Source organism: Oncorhynchus keta, chromosome 10, assembly GCF_023373465.1.
Source record: "Oncorhynchus keta strain PuntledgeMale-10-30-2019 chromosome 10, Oket_V2, whole genome shotgun sequence".
In the NCBI taxonomy this organism is placed as follows: Eukaryota; Metazoa; Chordata; class Actinopteri; order Salmoniformes; family Salmonidae; genus Oncorhynchus; species Oncorhynchus keta.
The window spans coordinates 20,609,565-20,633,635 of record NC_068430.1 but is presented as its reverse complement, the minus strand read 5'-3'; the positions used below and the strand labels follow the sequence as shown (position 1 = coordinate 20,633,635).

The 24,071-nt window shown below is 44.0% G+C and overlaps 1 protein-coding gene across 2 annotated transcripts; it reads right to left on the bottom strand.

Annotated features, from left to right (window-relative positions):
- Nucleotides 1–768: 768 nt before the first annotated feature.
- On the bottom strand, nucleotides 769–7,519 carry LOC118388346 (histone-lysine N-methyltransferase SETMAR-like). Of its 2 annotated transcripts, XM_035777305.1 has the most exons (3): nucleotides 7,346–7,519; nucleotides 6,555–6,602; nucleotides 769–4,448 (listed from the first exon to the last, which is right to left on the bottom strand). In XM_035777305.1, exons 1-3 carry the CDS (start codon nucleotides 7,448–7,450, stop codon nucleotides 3,639–3,641), a joined length of 963 nt encoding a protein of 320 aa, XP_035633198.1. In that variant the 5' UTR covers nucleotides 7,451–7,519; the 3' UTR covers nucleotides 769–3,638. The 2 variants fall into 2 exon arrangements, with proteins under 2 accessions (XP_035633198.1, XP_035633199.1); XM_035777306.1 differs by lacking the exon at nucleotides 6,555–6,602.
- Nucleotides 7,520–24,071: the final 16,552 nt, after the last annotated feature.

Genomic DNA, 24,071 nt, shown 5'->3' with positions numbered 1-24,071 from the left:
TAAGAACACATTCTTATTTTCAATGACAGCCTGGGAACAGTGGGTTAACTGCCTGTTCAGGGGCAGAACGACAGATTTGTACCTTGTCAGCTCAGGGGTTTGAACTCGCAACTTTCCGGTTACTAGTCCAACGCTCCAACCACTAGGCTACCCTGCCGCCCCAAATGTTCTGAGAACCATATGTTTCTTAGAGCTTGGTGAGAGTGTGGTTGTCCTATGGTTATTTAGCATACAACCTGCCCATAATGTTTCCTACAGGTTTCCTCATGGTTCTATGTAAAGTAATGTTCTCAGATTGTTCAGAGAACATTAAGAAACAACTTTCTTCTGTAGTAATTTCAGTATTTCAGCATAACATTTCTGCAGGTTTCCTCATGTTTCTATTTAAAGTCATATTCTCAAGATCATTCAGAGAATGCTAAAAAACAACATTCTTCTGTGGAAACAGTACTTCAGAGTAACGTTTTCTGCAGGTTTCCGCATGGTTCTATTTAAAGTCATATTCTCAAGATCATTCAGAGAACGCTAAAAAACAACATTCTTCTGTGGAAACAGTACTTCAGAGTAACGTTTTCTGCAGGTTTCCGCATGGTTCTATTTAAAGTCATATTCTCAAGATCATTCAGAGAACGCTAAAAAACAACATTCTTCTGTGGAAACAGTACTTCAGAGTAACGTTTTATGCACGTTTCCGCATGGTTCTATTTAAAGTTATGTGCTAAGAACATTAAGGAAACTTTCCATAAAAAAAACACAAGAAAACATTAGTAATGTTCAAAGAAAATTATAAAATTTTTATTTAAAAACATATACATTCCGTTCTCAGCATCAACAAAACTATCTCTATCCTCTGTGTTCAGGTGTCATCTTAATGAGTGCTTGTTTCCTTTGAAATCGAGTCTGTTTAAATAGACTAAAATGAACAGTTTTGTATGAGTTAAAAAAAACATAGTACACTAGCTCCATCCTGGTGGCGCAGTGGACTAATTCCCTGGATCGAGAGGAGAAGACCATAGGTTTGAATCTCACTGATGTCATAAAACATTTGATCTGTTTGCATGATTAATGACTAAACCAATGAATTCCCATGTGTCTTCTCTGTGCTTGGAGTTCAAAACAGTTAACCTAAGCTAGCAGTGTTAATAAAATTCTTATTGAAACAATTTCAAATAACGTAATTTTTTTAGCTTCAAATAAAATATAATTTCCGATCTCAGAACGTTAACAAAGCCTCCCAGGAAAACTTTCTGGGAAAACGTTCATAGAAAAACGTTCACAGAACCTCCCTGCAACCTAACAATTAACATTCCCAGAACAGGCGACGTTTAGAAAACGTTCAGTTTAAAGGTCAGGAAACGTATGGCTTCGTAACCAGAACAAATGGGAAAACAAAAACATACATTCCCACAACTTCCAAGGAATCAAATGTGCTAGCTGGGTATAACCTCACTGTAGTCTACAATAAATGTCTGTCCCTCTTAAGTGTTGTGACTAGTGTGACTGTCACCAGGGCTGTGCTGTAGCAGCTGACCACTTTAATCACCAGGAGGAAGTTCATATCATGTGGTTAACTGCTGGTTGCTAGATGACTGGGAATGAGGCACTGAGTTCCAGCTCCAGTCCTGAACAGTTTGTGTGGAACACTGCCTGCCTGCACCATGCCTACAACCGGTGACTGCAGATGTAAATTAGCTGTCAGCTCAATCTGGTGCAACACATCACTTCTCATACACTGAGACGTATGTTTTGTTGTACATTGTCCATCTCAAATAAACATAATAAATAAATAATCATTGGTGTCCAATCACCTGTCCAAAATAGCTGTCACCTGCTAACACATACCAACCAGACCTCTACCTTGATTAAAGCAAAATGTCACTGGTCAAAGGTGTTTCTGTGATATACTGTGCAATGACAGCAGAAGGGTTGTCATGGAACATTTGGACCATAACCAAACATAACTAAACAAATAGAGCAAAGGGAACCCTCATACGTTAGCTGAGAAAAAAATCTAGGTTGATGCATTAAAGTTCATCTCTCTCTCTAACAAAGAAAAACAAATCCACCTGGTGGTTAACTCTGATTGGCTTAGGCCTTCCATCTCCAAACCATGGTAGAGAGGATGGGTGCATTCATTTCAGCTCGTATGGTGCTTCGGCTGGGCAAAGATTTACTTCAGGACCAATAGGACGGTCTAAAATGTGCCAATTCCGCCAACCCTTTGTCCTGGGTGAAGTAAAATGAGTCCACCCAGTGGTTGAGCCACGCTGCTCTCCTACGTTCCCCAACGTGACTGGAGTGCTGGTCTTATTTCTGGATGGAACACACCACGGTCTCTGTGCTAATTAACCTAGATGTGGATATTAATAAGCAGCTGGGATGAAAGCGGGTCTAGACTGAAAGTGGGGCAGTTTGAAAGGAGGGGCTTGATTTAAGAATGGTCACAGTAAAGCAGGACATCTTGGCCCCTCCCGTGGCAGGGGAATAAGACCCGTTACTATATTAAAATACCCTCCGGCCCTTCTTAATTGCTCACACCTCTGGAGATTCTTGGCTCCAAAGAAGAGCTGAAGATACCTTCAGGAGGACACTGTGTTTAAAGACCACAGAGATATTTGTAACGTTGAGGGATGGAGACAAGATACCACCAATGTGTATGCTATATATCTTTTAAGGTTAAATGGATGTCTTTTGAGAGAGAAATGTCTTTGCATACAACATTGTTGTGCCAATCTATGAGCAGATGAGCACATATGATGCTTATACGTATACAAAACCCTACAAAGCCAGGCCCCTCTTTTGCTGTAGTCAATATCAGTCAGTGCATAGTTAATATAAAGACCTGCTAGATGAATCTCCTGTCAGTGAGATATGGGGCGAGGGCTTATATATAGGCCACTTGTGGACTGAAGTGTTTTGATAGCTTGGTCTGGTGGGACATGCCCCACATAGCACAAGTACTCTCTGACAGAGAGAGCTTTTAGCTGGTCTGCACAACACAGATGAAGTTTATACTTTGTGATAGAAATGCTGTATCTTTATATCAGATCAGCGATGCCATCCAACAGAAAGAGGGTGGGGACAGTGAGATAGTGGGCAGTCGTGACAGAAAAGTGGGTCATCATAAATGGCACTCTGGCACTTGTTATGATAAACAGCTGAGAGTTGGGGATGTATCCACTCTAAAATTGATAGAGAGCTACTGACCATCAATTACATTTTAACCATGTTTTGAAACTATACCGTGTTTGTTTAGAATTACAGTTTGTTTAGAATTACAAACAGGCTTATAGTTTGGGTTCTGATGGGTTAAGACAGTTGAACTAAGCTCATGAGCCCTTTATAATCAATGACAGTATGAATTCAAAATGGATGCACCGATCCCAGATTTCCCCTTTATTCTAGATGGAGGCACCAATCCCAGATTTAATCTTTAAGCCAGATGGATGCCACACTGGTAAGCATAGGATGAATACCCCAGAAGCCTGTGTTAGTGATTCAACAGAGTTGTATTCAACAGAAACAACAAAAAAAGGGTTCAGTGCAAAGTGTCTCTACTTTCCAGTACAACATGATCACTTCAAAATAAACAAAACATCAATGTATAAACATTTACCAAATAAATGCATCCCTCTAATCTAATTGTTGAGAACAGATAAATCCAGTGGCAGAAATTGGGAACAGTTCTGGGCACCACAGTGGCATGGTTTCCTCTGGAGGGTACCTGTCTCACTGGCCTCTGTCCCAGGGTCACTCTGGACCAACCTCTCCACAGAGGGTGTATTGCTATAGCCCCCTGAGTAGTCAAATGTGAGCTCCTCCTGAGGGGTGATGTCCCTGCCAGCAAACAGGGCCAGCCTGGGCACCAGGGAGTGCACCCGGACAGGCACCATGAACAGGTTGGGTTGGCAGGAGTGGTTCAGAAAACGCCCCACATTCCCAACCACAGTTGGGTCCACAAAGGTCTCACTGACCGGGCCCTGGCCAGCATACTCCCGCACTGCTATTATGTAGTTGTTGTCCTCAAGCCCCTGAGCAAGCTGTCTGCGTCTGGCCTCCTCAAAGCCGATCACCTCTCCGGCATACTCACACACAAAGGTTCCACAGGGGATGGGCTCCAGCGCTCGCAAGCCCCAGCCTCTGTCCTCTGTGGGGTAGACACACAACTTGAGCCCCAGGCCTCTCTGGACCACCCGGTTACAGCAGGCCTCACTACAGCCACACAAGGCGTTACACTCAAACACAGGCCTGCAGTAACCAGTCTCCGTATCCCCCTGGTCTTGGAGTCGGCCGTGGCTGTCGTACGTTTGTCTGCATGTCTGTCCGTAAGTCTGCAGGCAGGAGCAGCTCTCTCTAAGGCAGGAGTGGGCGTTGCAGGAGCATCCAGGAAGAGTCACCTCACTGGGGTCTATGTCACATCCCGGCCCCTGGATGTTCTCTGGAGAATACTGAAACCAAGGAGACAGATGGAGGAGAGGGGACTGAAGTTTTTTTATCAGATACAAAGGCAGATATTAGGCTCTGGGGGATTTCACTTGTTTAGAGGACATAGTTACAGAGAAAAAGCTTATTCAATCACACATAGATGTCACGCCCTGGTCGAAGTATTTTGTGTTTTTCTTCATGTATTTGGTCAGGCCAGGGTGTGACATGGGTTTTTGTATGTGGTGTGTAGCTTCGTGGGATTGTAGCTTAGTGGGGTGTTCTAGGAGAGTCTATGGCTGTCTGAAGTGGTTCTCAATCAGAGGCAGGTGTTTATCGTTGTCTCTGATTGGGAACCATATTTAGGCAGCCATATTCTTTGGTTGTATTGTGGGTGATTGTCCTGAGTGTCTTGATGTCTTTGTGCTGTGTTAGTTGACACAAGTATAGGCTGTTTTCGGTTTTTGTTTTGCAGTGTTTATGTTGTTTGATTAAGCATGGATCGCAATATACACGCTGCAGTTTTGTCCGACTCTCCTTCACCATATGAAAACCGTGACAATAGAAGCTATGTTTTTTCTTCCCTGTAATATCATCCAATCCTGCATAGCTATGTTCCTTTAAGCAAGCTGTGGTGAAAATCTCAAAGAGAAAGACATGTAAGGAGATTGTAAAGTGATGCAGTTCCGAAGGTTCAGTAGTTACAATAGCCTATTTCAGATTCTCTCTATTTCACCCAGACAGTCCAAGTGGTGGCCAGGGATGATATTGTGCTGCCACCCGCTGGCAGAAAACAGTTTAGACAGCCTGAATGAAGATCTACAGCCGTTCTTTATACCTGTGTCTACAGCAGGGGTGTCAAACTAATTTTGCCCTGGGGACCGCATTTGGTCTTCAATGAGGTCCGGAGGGCCGCACTGAAAATTGGTTATAAATGATTTCCTTGCCATTAGAATTTGAAAAAGATTGTCCTCTAGCCATTGTATTTGGAATTTGCAATACTCTGACTGTCTAATTTCAATTTAGGTGATTATTAGTGAGCTGGACACAGTCAAGTAACTGTATAATTGTAGGCTCATTATCATTACCACACAGTTTCCAATGGGTTTTATTGATTTTAAACAGTGGAGGATCCTCAGAAGAGGGAGTGGAGGACCATCCTCCTCAGTGAATTTCATTCAAATAAAATAAACATGAAAAAAGTGATCCTTTTTAGATGAAACTATACTATATAATCACGTCACCAAATAATTGATTAAAACACACTATTTTGCAAAGAATGTCTACAGTAGCCTCCACAGCACTCTGTAGCACCATGGTGTAGCCAGTGCAGCTAGCTTCTGTCCTCCTCTCTGTACATTGACTTTAATACAAAACTTAGGAGGCTTGTGGATCTCACCCCTTTCCATAGACTTTCACAGTAATTATGAACTTCTGGAGGATGTCCTCCAACCTATCAGAGCTCTTGCAGCATGAACTGACATGTTGTCCACTCAATCAAAAGGATCAGAGAATTAATCTAGTACTGAAAGCATAAGCTACTGCTAGCTAGCACTACAGTGCATACATAACATGTGGTGAGTAGTTGCCTCTCAATGAGATAAAGACAATAGTTTAACAGTTTTGAAAAAATGTATTTATTCCAAAATGAAGGAGAAGCAAGAGAGAAATAGAGATTTTTTTTCTCACTTTCAGTTTCATTGACTTAACTAGCAGATGCAGCTAGCTAGTTCAGCCTACTGAAACACCCTGCTCAAACAGAGGGATGCTATGTTAGCTAGCTGGCTATGACATCAAACACAACACTGGAACTCTTCCAAGTCAAGGTAAGCTTCTGGTTTTACAAATGTATTGCCACCGGGGCCCACCGGTGTAACTGCTTACTGTGACTGTACACTAACATTACTGCATGATTGTAGCGGGTATAGTAACAAGTTAATTATATTAGCTATGCTGACTATGACGTTACTTTAGCAAATATGGTGACAACGATGTTGGCTGTATGTAGCGGTTTGGCTTGGAATGTTTTTGTTTTTGCCTGGTCACATACAGCTGATGTGTTGTGTATTGAAGTCCACAAGGGAAGCGAAGAGGTGAGAGGAGGAGAGCGCATGCGAGAAGTAATACTATACCGTGAACTGTGTTTGCGTGTGATATGGAGTGTATTCATTCCGCTGATTCTGTTGAAAAATGTTTCTTAAACAGAAGCAAATAGAACACAATGGGGATAAACATTTGTCCAATAGAAACTCGTGTGCAACTTTTGGACTAATGATTACACCCTATATCAGCTACATGCAGGCAAGAGTGTGCAAGGCGGTAGGTATTGAATGTCACCGTCAGGGTGTCACCTATGTTATAAACTTTCATAGGCTAGGTTGTAGCAACCTCATGATGGGTATAGGGAAAAAGTTAGTATCATGTAGTAGCCTAAACCTATCGCTGTTACATTGAACTGGGTGAATGGAAGATGAATGACAGTCATCCTTATGCTATAATAGAAAGAAGACCATGCTCATTAAAAAAAAATCGTCCTCCCTCATCTTAAACGGCACTGACCGCAACCGATTTTAGGTCCTCGACCAGACATGTTGCTAATTCTAAGAAAACATTTCTAAATGTTCATATTGCAAAGAAATTAGGTTGTTGTACCTTTTATTTCCCCCCGAATATAAAGAAAACTGCTACTTCATTGACTTCAACATGGTTCTCATCAGAGCATTGTTTACAAGCACCAATGCAAGAAGATGCAATAGTTTCATTATCACAGTGTAGCATAGGCCAAGTAACTATGGTTTGTCCATATAAACAATTACACACGTGGAATAATGGTGCCTAACAATTTCTAAATTCGATTGCTGGCTCGTTGTAATTGGCATGGGCTAACCAGTCAGCTACGACTAGCTACAATAAAGCATTTTACCTGAAATTCAGAATATTCTTCTTTGCTGACATTACCCTCTCGTAAAACTGGAACATTTTCGAGACCCTTGCACAAATACTGATCAAAAACCTTTATTATACTCATATTTTCTCGCTAAATGTTCAGCTCTCAAATTTAGCAAGCTGGAGAAACATGTCAACCGAGAAAAGGCACTACAACACTCAAAGAGACGCTTCCGGAAAGTCTAGTGTGAATGTTTTACAATGTCGCCACCTAGCGGCCTTGGAGCACAATCTCACTATGCATTTATGCATTTTTTTCGGTATGTGGCGCTGTGAGACTTGACAAAGAGACCCAGGTACAGTCATCGCGCAATGAATCACGGTAGGCCATTGTTATCGAGCTAATAAAACATGGCCATAGGAGGGAAAAGTGTACTGTGGTTACCACATCATATGAGCACAAACAAATTAGTTTGAACCCAGCTGGAGAATGAGGGGGACAACCTGACGCATGTGTGAATGAGGAGCAAGGACCTCTCAAATCAAATCAATTTTATGTGTCACATGAGCCAAATACATTACCGTGAAATGCTTACATACAAGCATTTAACCAACAATGCAGTTTTGAGAAAATAGAGTTAAAAAAATATTTACTAAATAAAGTAAAGTTAAAAATAAAGTAAAGTTTAAAAAAACTAAGTTAAAAAAAAGTGCCGCTGCATAGATAATAAACAGCAAGAAAAACTAAACAAAGCAGTGGGGGTCAATGCAAATAGTCCGGGTGGCCATTTGACTAATTGTTCAGCAGTCTTATGGCTTGGGGGTAGAAGCTGTTAAGGAGCCTTTTGGACCTAGACTTTACACTCCGGTACCGCTTGACGTGCGGAAGCAGAGAGAACACTCTATGACTTGGGTGACTGGATTCTTTGACCATTTTTGTGACCTTCCTCTGACACCACCTAGTATATAGGTCCTGGATGTCAGGAAGCTTGGCTCCAGTGATGTACTGGACCATACACACTACCCTCTGTAGCGCCTTACGGTCGGATGCCGAGCAGTTGCCATACCAGGCAGTGATGCAACCAGTCAGGATGCAACAGGTTGACCAGTGTTACCTTGGAGATAATGACACACCAAATGAACAACATTGGAAGCAACCCTGCCGTCCTGCCAGTGAGTGACATCATCCATCCTGTAATGATTGGGTTTGGAAGCACCGCACTCCATCTGTTCCTCAGACCCATGGGGAGGGGATAGGAAATTAAGAAGGAAAGTCGTGATTCCAGGCTTCTGTTTACCTTCTTCCTCAGTCACTATCCTGTCCAATATGGTGTGATATTGCTGGGAGAGATACTGTCTGGCCTTAAAACAAACAATGCGGTCATCAGGATTTCCTTTAAGTTCGCTTTTTGTACAAAGGCATAGATGTTGGACAGGATGCAGAACATTTTTATTTATTTTCGGTGGAGTCATTTTGGCAGATTTCAGCTATATCCGTACCATGGCATGATGTTGTTTTCATGTTGTCATACATAATAAATGCATAGGTTTGGCCTCAAGTGGCTGAAGGAAGCAGATGGAGAGAGGTCACATTGCAACATTGCTGGCTGGCATCTCAGCTGCACACACAACTGACCATTTGTCCTCTTGCTCTGAGAATACTCCCGCTATCCTCTCTTATTTACAATATCCTTGTGAAAAAACTCAATTCGTGATTTTGAGTTTTACTGAATTTCTCCTGGGAATGAAATACAATGTAAACCAAATGAATGCCGTTAGGGCATTGAAGAGGACAGTAGTTAACTTTTTAGGGAAACTGACTTTAGATATGGACAGAGCGTTTAAGATTATTGATGGCTGTCATGATGATTAACTGATCGATGAGCCCAGGTCTGTACAGTCAGCAAATGCGGTATATATATTTTTTCTTATGTCCTCCAATCTCTATAAAATATTAACTTTTTCAAACTCCCATCAGCACGTATGTCCTCTTACTGTGTGCTCCTGCCTCCCTGTCTGCTGAAAAATAAGCAAACAGTACAGGTTGAAATAGTATTTAGCTAGACTGTATAACATTCTACCCGCACAGCTTGAAGTTTACCTCTCTGGATTCCCCGAGTGCTGCAAACTCAGTCCACACAAATACATTACATTTACCAATGGGAGTTTGCTATCCAATAAAATAGAGGCAGGTAATGTGCACTGAGAAAGAGGGAATGTGTTTTGAGTGGACTTCCCATTTGAAAAATGGTGCTAAAGTACCAGAAGTACCAGCTTGTTTTTCTTAATTAAGGTCTCTATGTAATTAAAATGACTTTACATTGTCTGGCTCTCACAATAGTGCTTGACAATAGGATGAAGTACATCCCTTACCTTCTGTTCTCCTGTTGACAGCTTTTTGGGGATCTTTAATTAACTATTTTGTGTTTAATGAGAATACAACATCACAGAAGACCTGGACTTTGAAGGGCATAATACATGTGGTTGGACAGCCAGTGAATCAAAACCATGATAGACCATGTCCTCTGCTTCTCTGTTGATTGACTTGGCTTCAAATTGCCAGTGATGCTGCTCTCAGCTTGTGGGGAAAGTTACTGTGGCATGCTGGTCACTGTCTTGTTTGACTTTGGAGAAAGAAAAAAAAACATTTCAAAGGCTACCCCCGTTTCCCTTTGTTAGCCTGAATGGGCTTGATTACTAGGACTCTCCTGTGCCATTTCCCTGTGCTTCTCAAAGGAGCCTCCCATCACGGTTCTCCCAGTGCATAAAAGGTCACGAACCCACTGACAATGAAACAAAGAGGAGCACAGCTTCTGGAAACAACAGAGGTTGCCAAACAAGGAGGATTGGTGAAAGGTAAGAAAGAAAGAAAACATAGAAACAAATATAGAATAATTAAACACATTAACACACATGGAGGTAATGTACATTGACACATGTTGACAAACTTTTCCTCCCTCTCCAGTGAAGTGACATGAAGGTTGTATGTAGGTCTGTGTGTAGAATGGCTTCAGCTTGAATTTTCACGCCCTGGAGCAGGCATCCTCAGAGACTTGTCAGAAGACTTCCTCTGCTGCTAGGCAACAGCAACAGCAGCATGATTTACTCACATGACAACATTTCACAAAGCAATTAGGTAGAGTCAGGCATGGTCACCCCCAAGGTTTGCAGTGTTTTTAAACCATCACTGTTGGAGCACAAACTCAACTGTCTATTACAGTCGTGTGAAGTCTGATGACTAAATTGTTACCCAGCTAAATACAACTGATGATGAACATTACAACAGCAAAAAACAGCTGACTAGATGTTCATATAGTAGTGGAATAGAGGACACAAGAGTCTTTCATGTTAACGCAGGGGGAACCAAGGGAATCACATGCCTGGTGTTGCAAGTCTGAACAAGCCACTGGTGAGAGACTCTCTGAAGGTGTCATGATGATATTTCTTCACAGAAAAACCCAAAAGTGACGTCTCACCCATTACTCAGCTCCCTTGTCCTCTCTTCTCTTTCTCTCTTCTCTTCTGACTGCAGGTTACTGCTGCCTGCCCAGGAGGAGGAGGCCCAGGGGAAGGAGGAGAGGAGAGAGCCATTCCACAGATGTGTCTCTCACAAAGATGGAGAAGAAAGGTTGAGGTCATAATAGAGCACATTCTGCTTATTTGAATCCTTAATCTGGCTGGAATTGAAGTAATGGAGAGGGATGGTTGAGGTCATAATAGAGCACATTCTGCTAGTAACCTTCCGGTTACTAGTCCGATGCTCTAACCACTAGGCTACGCTGCCGTGGCAGCGTTTCAGGCTAGAAGGATGAAGATAGGTCTGGATGAGTGCAGAAAATAGAAGCACAGGCATTGACGTTACAGCTCAGACAATAACAAAAAATAAACAATCAATAGAACATATAAATACAATATAATATATACATTCAGTTATCCTATGAAGAGGATAGAGAATGCACATTAAATACATGCTAAAATACATCTTGAATAGTTTTTTATTATATCAAACTAAATAAGTATAATTATTTTCCCGTCCTATGACCTTGAGCAATTCGCGAGCAGCGTGCCCAGCCAAGCTCAAGAGTCTCCACTCCCTGAAACTCCTTAAATCCAATCGATTCATTTTCAACTTCCACTTACCCTGCTATGGATCAAAATACATGTTACAGATGGGATATAGTAAACCTTGTTAAGTTGTGGAGAGACAAAAAAATATATTGGCTCATTTGTCGGGGTTTGAACTTAACATTGTTTTAAAGACATATTGGACTATGCTCAGTGGGATGTCAAAGGAGTCAATCCTCAGAGTAAAGTAATCTATAGCATCATTATCAACTGAACATGATGTTAGATACCCTGGAGAGATTCTATGGTTTCCCCCATCATGGAGTCCTACAGAAACTGTTTTGCTCACCATAGTTTTATTTCTGTTTACAGTAACATTGATATCTCTAAATCACTGGCAGTTGAAAAGATAACTGTGAGTGCTATTATGATGTTTAGATGTGCTCCAGACATATTTTAAAGCGAGATCGATGCACTGACAAAATAAGTCATGTAAAGTGTAGCTGACAAATGGTGATATTTGTCATCTGAGGTATTTCTCGGTGACAGAGCAGTGATGATGTCAAGGAGAGCCCCTGGTAATAAATCACAGACCCAGGAGCAAATTTAACTGACCTCAGACCCTTTGGAAGCTTGAAGAACAATCTGGCCTTAATGGCCCTGTACTCTTATAATATCTGCCTGGCACAGCTAGAAGAGGAATGGCCACCCCACAGAGCCTGGTTCCTCTATAGGTTTCTTCCTAGGTTCCTGCCTTTCTAGGGATTTTTTCCTAACCACAGTACTTCTACATCTGCATTTTTTGTGCTTTTGGGGTTTTAGGCTCGGTTTCTGTATAAGAACTTTGTGACAACTGGTGATGTAAAAAGGGCTTTAAAGATATGTACATTTGATTTACTGATTGTTTTTTAACCTCTGTGTCCATGAGAGAAAGAGAGAGAGAGAGAGGGAGGGGGATGGGGAGAGAGAGAGAGAGAGAGAGGGGGATGGGGAGAGAGAGAGAGAGAGAGGGAGGGGGATGGGGAGAGAGAGAGAGTGAGGGGAGAGGAGGGGGGGGATGGGGAGAGAGAGAGAGTGAAAGAGAGGAAGAGGGAGAGGGAGGGGGGATGGGGAGAGAGAGAGGAAGAGGGGGAGGGGGATGGGGAGAGAGAGAGTGAAAGAGAGGAAGAGGGAGAGGGAGAGGGAGGGAGGGGGATGGGGAGAGAGAGAGTGAAAGAGAGGAAGAGGGAGAGGGAGGGAGGGGGATGGGGAGAGAGAGTGGAAGAGGGATAGGGAGGGAGGGGGATGGGGAGAGAGAGTGAAAGAGAGGAAGAGGGAGAGGGAGGGAGGGGGATGGGGAGAGAGAGAGTGAAAGAGAGGAAGAGAGTAGTAGAGCAACTAGTGGAGCACAAACATTGTAAATACAACCTATATTTATCAGTGTATTTATTTTTCCTTTCATAGTTCAACTACTTGCACATTGTTACAACAGTGTAAATAGCCAATAACATAACAGTTGAAATGTCTATATTCTTATAAAACTTTTGTGAGTGTAATGTTTACTGTTCATTTCTGATGGTTTATTTCCCTTGTTTATTTCCCGTTTGTTTATTGTCTATTCCATTTGCTTTGGTAATGTAAACAGGTGGATGGGAAGGGGGGTGAGAGAGTGGGAAAGGGAGGGAGGGAGAGAGAGAAAAGAGGGAGAAACACTGTATATAGACATAATGTCATTTGAAATGTCTTTATTGACCAGATAGAGCAGCAATATTTTGTGACCTGTTGCCACAAGAAAAGGGCAACCAGTGAAGATAAAACACCATTGTATGTACAACCTATATTTATGTTTATTTATTTTCCCTTTTGTACTATTTGCACATCATTACAACGCTGTATATAGACATAATGTCTTTATTATTTTGGACATTTTGTGATTGTCACATCGTGTATGTAGGTGGCAGGGAAGAATTAAGCACAGGAGAATTAAACTTGGTATAATTGGAGTATTTTAACAACTTAAAACAAACTCCAAAACCAAAGTCCATAATAAAATAAATGTGGGTACAAGAACCCGCCGCACACCAATCCATAAAACACAACAATAAACAATCTCTGACAAGGACATGAGGGGAAACAGAAGGTTAAATACACAACACTTAATGAATGGGATTGGAACCAGGTGTGTAAGAAGACCAGACAAAACCAATGGAAAATGAAACATAGATCAATGATGGCTAGAAGACCGGTGAAGTCGACAGCCGAGCACCGCCCGAACAAGGAGAGGCATTGACTTCGGCAGAAGTCGTGACAGTACCCCCCTCCCGACGCGTGGCTGGAGCCACGCGTCGACACCGGCCTCGGGGACGACCCGGAGGACGAGGCGCTTGGCGATCCGGATGGAGACGGTGGAACTCTCGTAGCAGGGAAGGATCTAACACGTCCTCCACAGGAACCCCTCCTCCGGACCGTACCCCTCCCAGTCCACAAGGTACTGAAGGTCCCTCGCCCGACGTCTCGAATCCAGGATGGCTCGAACGGAGTCCGCTGGGACCCCCTCAATATCCAGAGGGGGCAGAGGAACCTCCCGCACCTCAGCCTCCTGGAGCGGGCCAGCCACCACCGGCCTGAGGAGAGACACATGGAACGAGGGGTTAATACGGTAATTGTTGGGAAGCTGTAACCTAAAACATACCTTGTTCACCCTCCTGAGGACTTTAAATGGCCCCACAAACTGCGGACCCAGCTTCCGGCAGGGCAGGCGGAGGGGCAGGTTTCGGGTCGAGAGCCAGACCCTGTCCCCCGGTGCTCACTGCACCAACTTTCTGGCGTAGAACAGCGCGCTGAAGGTGGACGTGGGCGGCGTCCCATGTTTCCTCCGCGCGCTGGAACCAGTCATCCACCGCAGGAGCCTCTGTCTGACTCGGATGACATGAAGCCAGGACCGGCTGATACCCCAATACACACTGAAATGGAGAAAGGTTAGTGGAGGAGTGGTGGAGCGAGTTCTGGGCCATCTCTGCCAGGGCACGAACGCCGCCCACTCCCCCGGCCGGTCCTGGCAATAAAACCTCAGAAACCTACCCACATCCTGGTTAATATATATAATAATAATAATAATATAATAATAATATATGCCATTTAGCAGACGCTTTTATCCAAAGCGACTTACAGTCATGTGTGCATACATTCTACGTATGGGTGGTCCCGGGATTCGAACCCACTACCCTGGCGTTACAAGCGCCATGCTCTACCATCCTGGTTCACTCTAACTCACTCTACCTGCCCGTTACTTTTGGGGTGAAAACCTGAGGTAAGGCCTGCCGAGACCCCCAGACGTTCCAAGAACGCCGTCCAAACCCCTGACGTAAATTGGGGACCCCGATTAGACACTATATCCTCAGGTACCCCGTAGTGCCGGAAGACGTGTGTAAACAGGGCCTCAGCAATCTGTAGGGCTGTAGGGAGACTGGGCAAAGGGAGGAGACGACAGGACTTAGAAAAACGATCCACAACGACCAGGATCGTGGTCTTACCCTGTGAAGGTGGAAGATCGGTAATAAAATCCACTGACAGGTGCGGCCACGGCAGTTGTGGAACGGGTAAGGGTTGTAACTTACCTCTGGGCAGGTGTCTAGGAACCTTGCACTGGGCGCACACTGAGCAGGAGGAAACATAAACCCTTACATCTCTTTCTAAAGTGGGCCACCAGTACTTCCCACCAAGACAGCGCACCGTCCGACCGACCCCAGGATGACATGTGAGCCCAATAGATCAGCCGATCGCAGACAGCAGACGGAACGTACAGACGCCCAGCTGGACACTTAGGGGGAGTGGGCTCTGCACGTGGCGCCCGCTCAATGTCCGCGTCCAGCTCCCACACTACCGACGCCATGAAGCAAGAGACTGGGAGTATGGGGGTGGGATCCATGGACCGCTCCTCTGTGTCATACAGCTGGGACAGTGCGTCTGCCTTGACGTTCTGGGAGCCTGGTCTGTAAGAGAGGGTAAACACAAAACGGGTGACAAACATGGCCCACCTTGCCTGACGAGGATTCAGTCTCCTCGCTGCCCGGATGTACTCCAGATTGCGGTGGTTAGTACAGATGAGAAAGGGGTTTTTAGCCCCCTCAAGCCAATGTCTCCACACCTTCAAAGCTTTAACGACAGCCAACAGCTCCAGGTCCCCCACATCATAGTTTCACTCCACCGGGCTGAGCTTCTTAGAGAAGAAATCACAGGGGCGGAGTTTCAGTGGTGTACCCGAGCACTGAGAGAGCACAGCTCCTATCCCAGCCTCGGAGGCGTCCACCTCCACTATGAAGACCAAAGAGGGATCCGGATGAGCCAACACAGGAGCCAAGGTAAACACAGCCTTCAAGTGCCAAAAAAAGCCCCGTCCGCCCCAACTGACCATTGCAAGCGCACCAGGCTCCCCTTCAGCATTGAGTTAATGGGAGCAGCCACCTGACCAAAACCCCAGATAAACCTCCGGTAGTAGTTGGCAAACCCTAAGAATCCCTGCACTTCCTTCACTGTGGTGGGAGTCGGCCAGTCATGCACGGCTGCAATGCGGTCACTCTCCATCTCCACTCTTGACATGGAAATGCGATACCCTAGGAAGGAGACGGACTGTTGAAAGAACAAGCATTTCTCAGCCTTGTCATACAGGTCATGCTCCAACAGGCGACCAAGCACCTTGCGTACCAGGGACACATGCTCGGCGCGTGTAGCGGAGTATATCAGAATGTCATCAATATACACCACTACACCCTGCCCGTGCAGATCCCTGAAAATCTTGTCTACAAAGGATTGGAAGACTGATGGAGCATTCATCAACCCGTACGGCATGACGAGGTTCTCATAATGCCTTGAGGTGGTACTAAATGCCGTCTTCCACTCTTCTCCCTCTGGGATACGCACCAGGTTGTACTCACTCCTGAGATCCAGTTTAGTGAAGAAGCGTGCCACGTGCATTGTCTCAATCGCCGTGGCAATAAGAGGTAGCGGGTAACTGTACCTCACCGTGATTTGATTTAGACCTCTATAATCAATGCACGGGTGCAGACCTCCATCGAGGAGACGGGTGAAGTGGAGGCCCGAATGTACCCCTGACGCAGGGATTTGGAGACATATTGTATGTCTCCATAGCCACCGTCTCTAATTGTGACAGGGGATACACGTGACTCCTGGGAAGTGCAACGTCTACCAGGAGATCTATCGCACAATCCCTCGATGAGGTGGTAATTGAGGTGGTAATTGAGTCACCTTCTTTTTGCAGAAGGCGAGAGTAAAATTGGCATAAATTCCCAGACGCGCCTGAATCTACCAGAGCCTTATGCTGGGAACAAGGGGAAAAGAAATCAGGAAAAGTGACATAAACAAATATATGTGCGACAAAGGGCTCTGGGTGAGAATGGTGCCAACTCACCTGGGGTGACGCAAGAGCGCCCTGCCTGCTGCCTCGATTCCCAGAGGAACCAACCCTGCACCTCCCTCCCAGCTCCATGGGTATCGGAGAGGGGGTGCGGGAGGATGGAACCACTAGACCCTAATCTGGACGTCCGCGAGTAGCCAGCATGTTGTCCAGCCGGATGGACAGGTCCACCAGCTGGTGGAAGGTGAGGGTGGTGTCTCTGCAGGCCAGCTCCTGACGGATGTCCTCGTGTAGACTGCAGTGGTAATGGTCAATCAGGGCCCTGTTGTTCCATCCCGCGCCAGCAGCCAGGGTCCTAAACTCCAGAGCAAACTCCTGCGCGCTCCTCGTCTCCTGCCTCAGATGATAGAGACGCTCATCCGCCGCTCTGCCCTCAGGTGGGTGGTCGAACGCTGCCCGGAAAAGGCGGGTGAACTCCTCAAAATGGTCCAACGCCGCATCTTCACACACGGCGCTGGCCCACTCCAGTGCTTTCCCGGTGAGGCACGAGATGAGGGCGAAAACCTTCTCATGGTCCGATGGAGATGGTTGGACAGTGGCCAGATAAAGGTTTAATTGGAGGAGGAAACCCTGGCAGGTGGAAGGACTTCCGTCGTACCCCCGTGGCATGGGTAGACGGATCCCACTGGGCTCAGGTGGTAAAGGAGCGCCCAGGATATACCCCGGTTGGGCTGGTGGAGGCACTGGAAGAACTCCCTGTCTCTCCCAGCGGTCCATATTCTGGACAACGCGATCCAGTGATTGTAATGTTTCCTGTTAATTTTTTGGGTTTATTACCTATTTCACTTGCTTTGGCAATGTAAACATATGTTTTTCATGGCAATAAATTGACATTGAAATTGAAATGAGAGAGATAGAGAGACCACAGCATCACCAGCCACACCCCAACCAGCTAAGACCACCCCAAGCAAACCCTGGCCACACCATATATAGGCCTCCCCATATCATACCTATGCTCCTTCTGCCCACCCCATGCCCCCCACCCATGTGGCAAGGACCTCAACATGACAGCAGGACATATTATGCCCAGGCCATGAGCAGAGCAACAGGCCCAACCCCCACTATTACACCCGCCCAAGCCCTATCCTGCGACCTAAGAGGTATGTATCAGATGCTCAACATGCTCTGCTCACACCTACTGTGATGGTCCAGGTCTAAATCACACAAAAACAACACTAAACACTATGGAACACAAAACTTTTACTATCTCATCCTGGAATACACAAGGTCTGAGGTAATCTGCAATCTGCAGGAACCCAGAGTTCATCAAAGAAACTGGAAAAACAGACATTGTCATCCTGCAAGAAACATGGTAAAAAGGAGACTGTTTGCCCTCTAGGTTACACAGAGCTGGTAGTCCCATCCACCAAAAAAGCAGGTGTGAAACAGGGAAGAGACTCAGGGGGTATGCTTATTTGGTATAGAGCAGACCTAACCCACTCTATTAAATTAGTAAAAACAGGAACATTTTACATCTGGCTAGAAATTAATAAGGAAATTATCTGAAAAGAGAAAAACATCCTCATGTGTGCTACCTATATCCCCCTATAGAATCCCCAACCATTTCCAGGCTCAGAGACATGTAATAGTCTGTGGCGACCTAAATGCCAGAACTGGACAAGAACTCAACATCCTCAGCACACAGGGGGACAAACACCTACCTGGAGGTGACAGCATTCCCTCCCCTATATGCACCCCTGGACACAACTACGACAACATAACCAACAAAAACGGGTCAACTCCTGCAGCTCTGTCGGACGCTAGGTATATACATAGTCAATGGTAGGCTTTGAGGGGACTCCTGTGGTAGGTACACCTATAGCTCATATCTTGGCAGTAATACTGTAAACTACTTTAACACTGACCTCAACCCAGAGTCTCTTAGTGTTGTCAGTGGACTGACTAACTCTCTATCAGATCACAGCAAAACCACACTGTCACGTCCTGACCTTTTGTATGTTACATCCTTTTGTATGTTTCTATTTTAGGTTGGTCAGGGCGTGAGTTGGGGTGGGCATTCAATGTTTTTGTTCTATGTTTGGTATTTCTATGTGTTTGACCTGGTATGGGTCCCAATCAGAGGCAGCTGTCAATCGTTGTCTCTGATTGAGAACCAGCCTGTTTTCCCACTCTTGTTTGTGGGTGGTTGTTTTCTGTTTAGTGTATGTCACCTTAGAGAGCTGTTTCATTTTGTCCATTTCACTTTGTTATTTTGTTTTGTGCGTTCAGTTTATAAATTATGAAGGACACTTACCACGCTGCATATTAGTCCGATCCTTCTTACTCTTCCTCAGACGAAGAGGAGATTCGTTACACACACACTACTCGAACAGAGCTTTGCTTAATCATGAGGCATAAAAGCCAAAGGAATTGAATAATATTAACAAAAGCTATAAATGGAAATCTACCATAAAACAATTAGGCTACGACATATTCAATCCCTTCTAGACAATTTCCTGGAAATTTACTTAGCAGTGGAAAACCTCAACAGTATATTTGACCTCTCAGCTTCCCTATCAAATCTAATTAACAACAATGACAAATGGTTTGATGAAGAACGCAAAAACCTAAGAAAGAAATTGAGAAACCTATCCAACCAAACACATAGACATCCAGAAAACCTGAGCCTACGCCTTCATTATGGTGAATTACTAAAACAATATAGAAATACACTACGGAAAAAGAAGGAACGTCACATCAGAAATCAGCTCAATGTAACTGAAGAATCAATAAAATCTTACCACTTCTGGTAAATTGGAAAACTCTAAACAAACAACAACACAAAGAGTTATCTATCCAAAACGGAGACGTATGGATTAACCACTTCTCCAATCTTTTTGGCTCTATGACAAAGAACAAACAGCAAAAACATATACATGATCAAATACAAATCTTAGAATCAACTATTAAAGACTACCAGAACCTACTGGATTCTCCAATTACATTGAAGAAACTACAGGACAAAATACAAACCCTCCAACCCAAAAAGGCCTGTGGGGTTGATGGTATCCTGTCACATCTGCTCCCGCTCCCTCTCTCTTGTACTCGAGGCTGCCTGGCTGCTCATCATTACACACACGTCACCATCTTTACGTGCACCAGTCATCAGACTCACCTGGACTCCATAACGTCATTGATTGCCTCCCCTATATCTGTCACTTCCTCAGTTTCATCCCTGTGTCTGCATTGCTGTTGTTTTGTTTCTCTTGTCCAGACGCTGTTCTTGTTTAGTTTCCTGTCTATTCATTGCTAAATCCTCACCCTGTACTTGCTTCCCATCTCCCAGCGTCTGTCGTTACGGAACCCTTACAGTATCCTAAATGACATGATAAAATATACAGACCACAAATTCCAATTGGCTTAAACTCTTTAACATCCTCCTCAGCTCTGGCATATTCCCCAATATTTGGAAGCAAGGACTGATCACCCCAATCCACAAAAGTTCAGACAAATTTGACCCCAATAACTACCATGGGACATGCGTCAACGGCAATCTTCTGCATTATCATTAACAAAAGAATCATACATTTCCTCAGTGAAAACAATGTACTGAGCAAATGTCAAATTGGATTTTAGCCAAATTACTGAACGACAGATCAAGTATTCACCCTGCACACACGAATTGACAAACAAACAAACCAAAACAAAGGCAAATTCTTCTCATGCTTTGTTGATTTCAGAAAAGCTTTCGACTCGATTTGGCACGAGGGCCTGCTATACAAATTGAAGGAAAGTGGTGTTGGGGGAAAAACATGACAGTGTGTGGTTAAAATTGCCAAAAAACACATACTATCAGAACAGCTAGAGTCACAGATGTATACTGACCCAATCAGGGGGCAGGTAAATGACAGGTCAAAGGCAGGCAAAGGTACATAACCCAAGGCAGAGTTAATAAGGTACAGAACAGCAGGCAGGCTTGGGGTCAAGACAGGCAGAGGTTCGTAAAGGGGTCAGAGTCAGGAAGGTACAGACAGGCTCGGGGTCAGGGCAGGCAGAATGGTCAGAACCGGGGAAACTAGAAAACAGAACTTGAGAAAGCAGGGAGACGGGAAAACACGCTGGTAAGACCTGAGAAGACAAGACGAACTGGCAACAGATAAGGGTATGACACACACATTTCTTTCCACAGGGCCGGGGGGTGAGACAGGGATGCAGGTTAAGCCCCACCCTCTTCAACATATATATCAACGAATTAGCGAGGGCACTAGAACAGTCTGCAGCACCCGGCCTCACCCTACTAGAATCTGAAGTCAAATGTTTCCTGTTTGCTGATAATCTTGTACTTCTGACCCCAACCAAGGAGGGCCTACAGCAGCACCTAGATCTTCTGCACAGATACTGTCGGAACTGAGCCCTGACAATAAATCTCAGTAAGACAAAAATAATGGTGATCCAAAAAAGGTCCAGTTGCCGGGACCACAAACACAAATTCCATCTAGACACCTAACAACAGTGCTGAAACTAACCAATACACATTTTAGTACTATTTTAATTCTTCATTCTGTGCTGCGACTTTTTTTAAATGTTTTTTATTTGTTTGAGACTTGTGGAGCACACAAAAAAACTATACATACTTCGACCTAAACATCAGCGCTACAGGTAACTTCCACAAAGCTGTGAATGATCTGAGAGACAAGGCAATGCCATCAAATGGAACATAAAATTAGACATACCAATTAGGATCTAGCTAAAAATACTTGAATCAGTTATAGAACCCATTGCCCTTTATGGTTGTGAGGTCTGCGGTCTGCTCACCAACCAAGAATTCACAAAATGGGACAAACTGTAACGGCTTCTAGAGGTAGTGTGTGGAGGAGTCAGGCGCAGAGAGCAGGGTAGTTCAAAGATGTGGATCTTTTATTTCCAAAAAACAGAGAGACGGTCACGCCACACACACAAGGGCGCATAAAGACCCAGTCCAACATACAGGACGAAACTGTTCAGAAAAAAGGAATCCGCTGGAAAGATGGCTGTAGGATCGATGGACAGGTCCTCAGTGTCATGGAGACGGGACAGCGCCTTAGTGTTGAGGGAACCTGGTCTATAAGAGATCGTAAATCTAAATTAGGTAAAGAACATGGCCCACCTAGCCTGACGAGGATCAAATCAAATCAAATCCAATTTTATTTGTCACATACACATGGTTAGCAGATGTTAATGCGAGTGTAGCGAAATGCTTGTGCTTCCAGTTCCGACAATGCAGCGATAACCAACAGTAATCTAACTAACAATTCCAAAACCACTGTCCTATACACAGTGTAAGGGGATAAAGAATATGTACATAAGGATATATGAATGAGCCATCGCTCAGTATACAGTAGATGGTATCGAGTACAGTATATACATATGAGATGAGTATGTAGACAAAGTAAACAAAGTGGCATAGTTAGTGGCTAGTGATACATGTACTACACAAGGATGCAGTCGATGATGTAGAGTACAGTATATACGTATGCATATGAGATGAATAATGTAGGGTAAATAACATTATATAAGGTAGCATTGTTTAAAGTGGCTAGTGATATATTTACATCATTTCCCATCTATTCCCATTATTAAAGTGGCTGGAGTTGGGTCAGTGTCAATGACAGTGTGTTGGCAGCAGCCACTCAATGTTAGTGGTGGCTGTTTAACAGTCTGATGGCCTTGAGATAGAAGCTGTTTTTCAGTCTCTCGGTCCCAGCTTTGATGCACCTGTACTGACAACACAATTAGACCCAACCAAATCATGAGAAAACAAAAAGATAATTACTTGACACATTGGAAAGAACTTCCAAAAAAACAGAGCAAACTAGAATGCTATTTGGCCAAAAACAAAGAGTAGATTGTGGCAGAATGCCTGACCACTGTGACTTACCCAAACTTAAGGAAATCTTTGACTATATACAGACTCAGTGATCATAGCCTTGCTATTGAGAAAGGCTGCCGAAGACAGACCTGGCACACAAGAGAATACAGGCAATGGGGCACACTGCCCACAAAATGAGATGGAAACTGAGCTGCACTTCCTAACCTCCTGACAAATGTATGACCATATTAGGGACACATATTTCCCTCAGATTACACAGACCAACAAAGAACTCAAAAACAAATACAACTCCCATATCTTGTGGATGAAATACCACAATGTGCAATCACAGCAGCAAGATTTGTGACCTGTTGCCACAAGAAAAGGGCAACCAGTGAAGAACAAACACCATTGTAAATACAATCTTATATTAATGTTTATTTATTTTCCCTTCTGTACTTGAACTATTTGCATATAACATGTGTATATTTGCATATAAAATACATTTTTATTGTTTATTTCACTTTAGTGTATTCTCTAGTTCACTTGCTTTGTCAACATGTGTTTCCCAATAAAGCCCTTACATTGAATTGAATTAAACTGAGAGAGAATTGACAGAGGGAGAGAGGTGGGGGTGAGAGAGACAGAGAGAGAGAGAGATAGACAGAGAGACAGACAGAGAGAGAGAGGTGGGGGTGAGAGAGACAGAGAGAGAGGGAGAGAGAGAGATAGGAAGAGACAGAGAGAGAGAGACAGAGAGAGAGAGGTGGGGGTGAGAGAGACAGAGAGAGAGAGAGAGAGAGAGAGATAGGAAGAGACAGAGAGAGAGAGACAGACAGAGAGAGAGAGGTGGGGGTGAGAGAGACAGAGAGAGAGAGAGATAGACAGAGACAGAGAGACAGACAGAGAGAGAGAGTGAGACCCTAAAAATAGTAGCCAGTTTCCCCAGAAATATGGATAACATAATGGGTTGATATTTATTCATGTCGATTTTAACATATTTTGACAGCAATTTCACAAAGATATAAACAAAAACACAACCGGTGTTCCCTATAACAAATAAGCCTTTTGAGAAGTGTAATTTACAAAGTTAAACAGAGCCAGACTGATCTTTTAATTTTTTCTGCAGGTAACGTTTATATGATGCACATAAAATTGAAAGCACAAGGAATGGGGCAATGCATTACCACTGGAGGCAAGAGTTAGAGGAAGCATGTTTTCAGGTTCTTTTAGAAAACATGGTTAGGTATATTTGTTGCTGAGAGCTGTTGCCTGACACCCTGAACTAGAACAAATGACTAATGATAGAGAGAAGCAAGCAGTTTGGCAATTACTTCCATATACTGTACTGTTCACAAAATGCTATTCATACACTAGAACTTTATGATTTATCAGTGTATAATAGTTTCTATTTTCCACATGGATAGACATAACTAGGCAGAGGCCAGCTATGTAGTACAACATAATGTGTATAAGGCAGATTTAACATTTTACTGA

Coding starts and splice junctions, on each gene's coding strand:
- LOC118388346 (XM_035777305.1), bottom strand. CDS start 7,450: ATGAGTATAATAAAGGTTTTTGATCAGTATTTGTGCAAGGGTCTCGAA. Junction 6,603..7,345: donor AAGAATATTCTGAATTTCAG/GTAAAATGCTTT, acceptor ATTTTTCAACAG/AATCAGCGGAATGAATACAC. Junction 4,449..6,554: donor ACACGCAAACACAGTTCACG/GTATAGTATTAC, acceptor CCTTGGTTTCAG/TATTCTCCAGAGAACATCCA.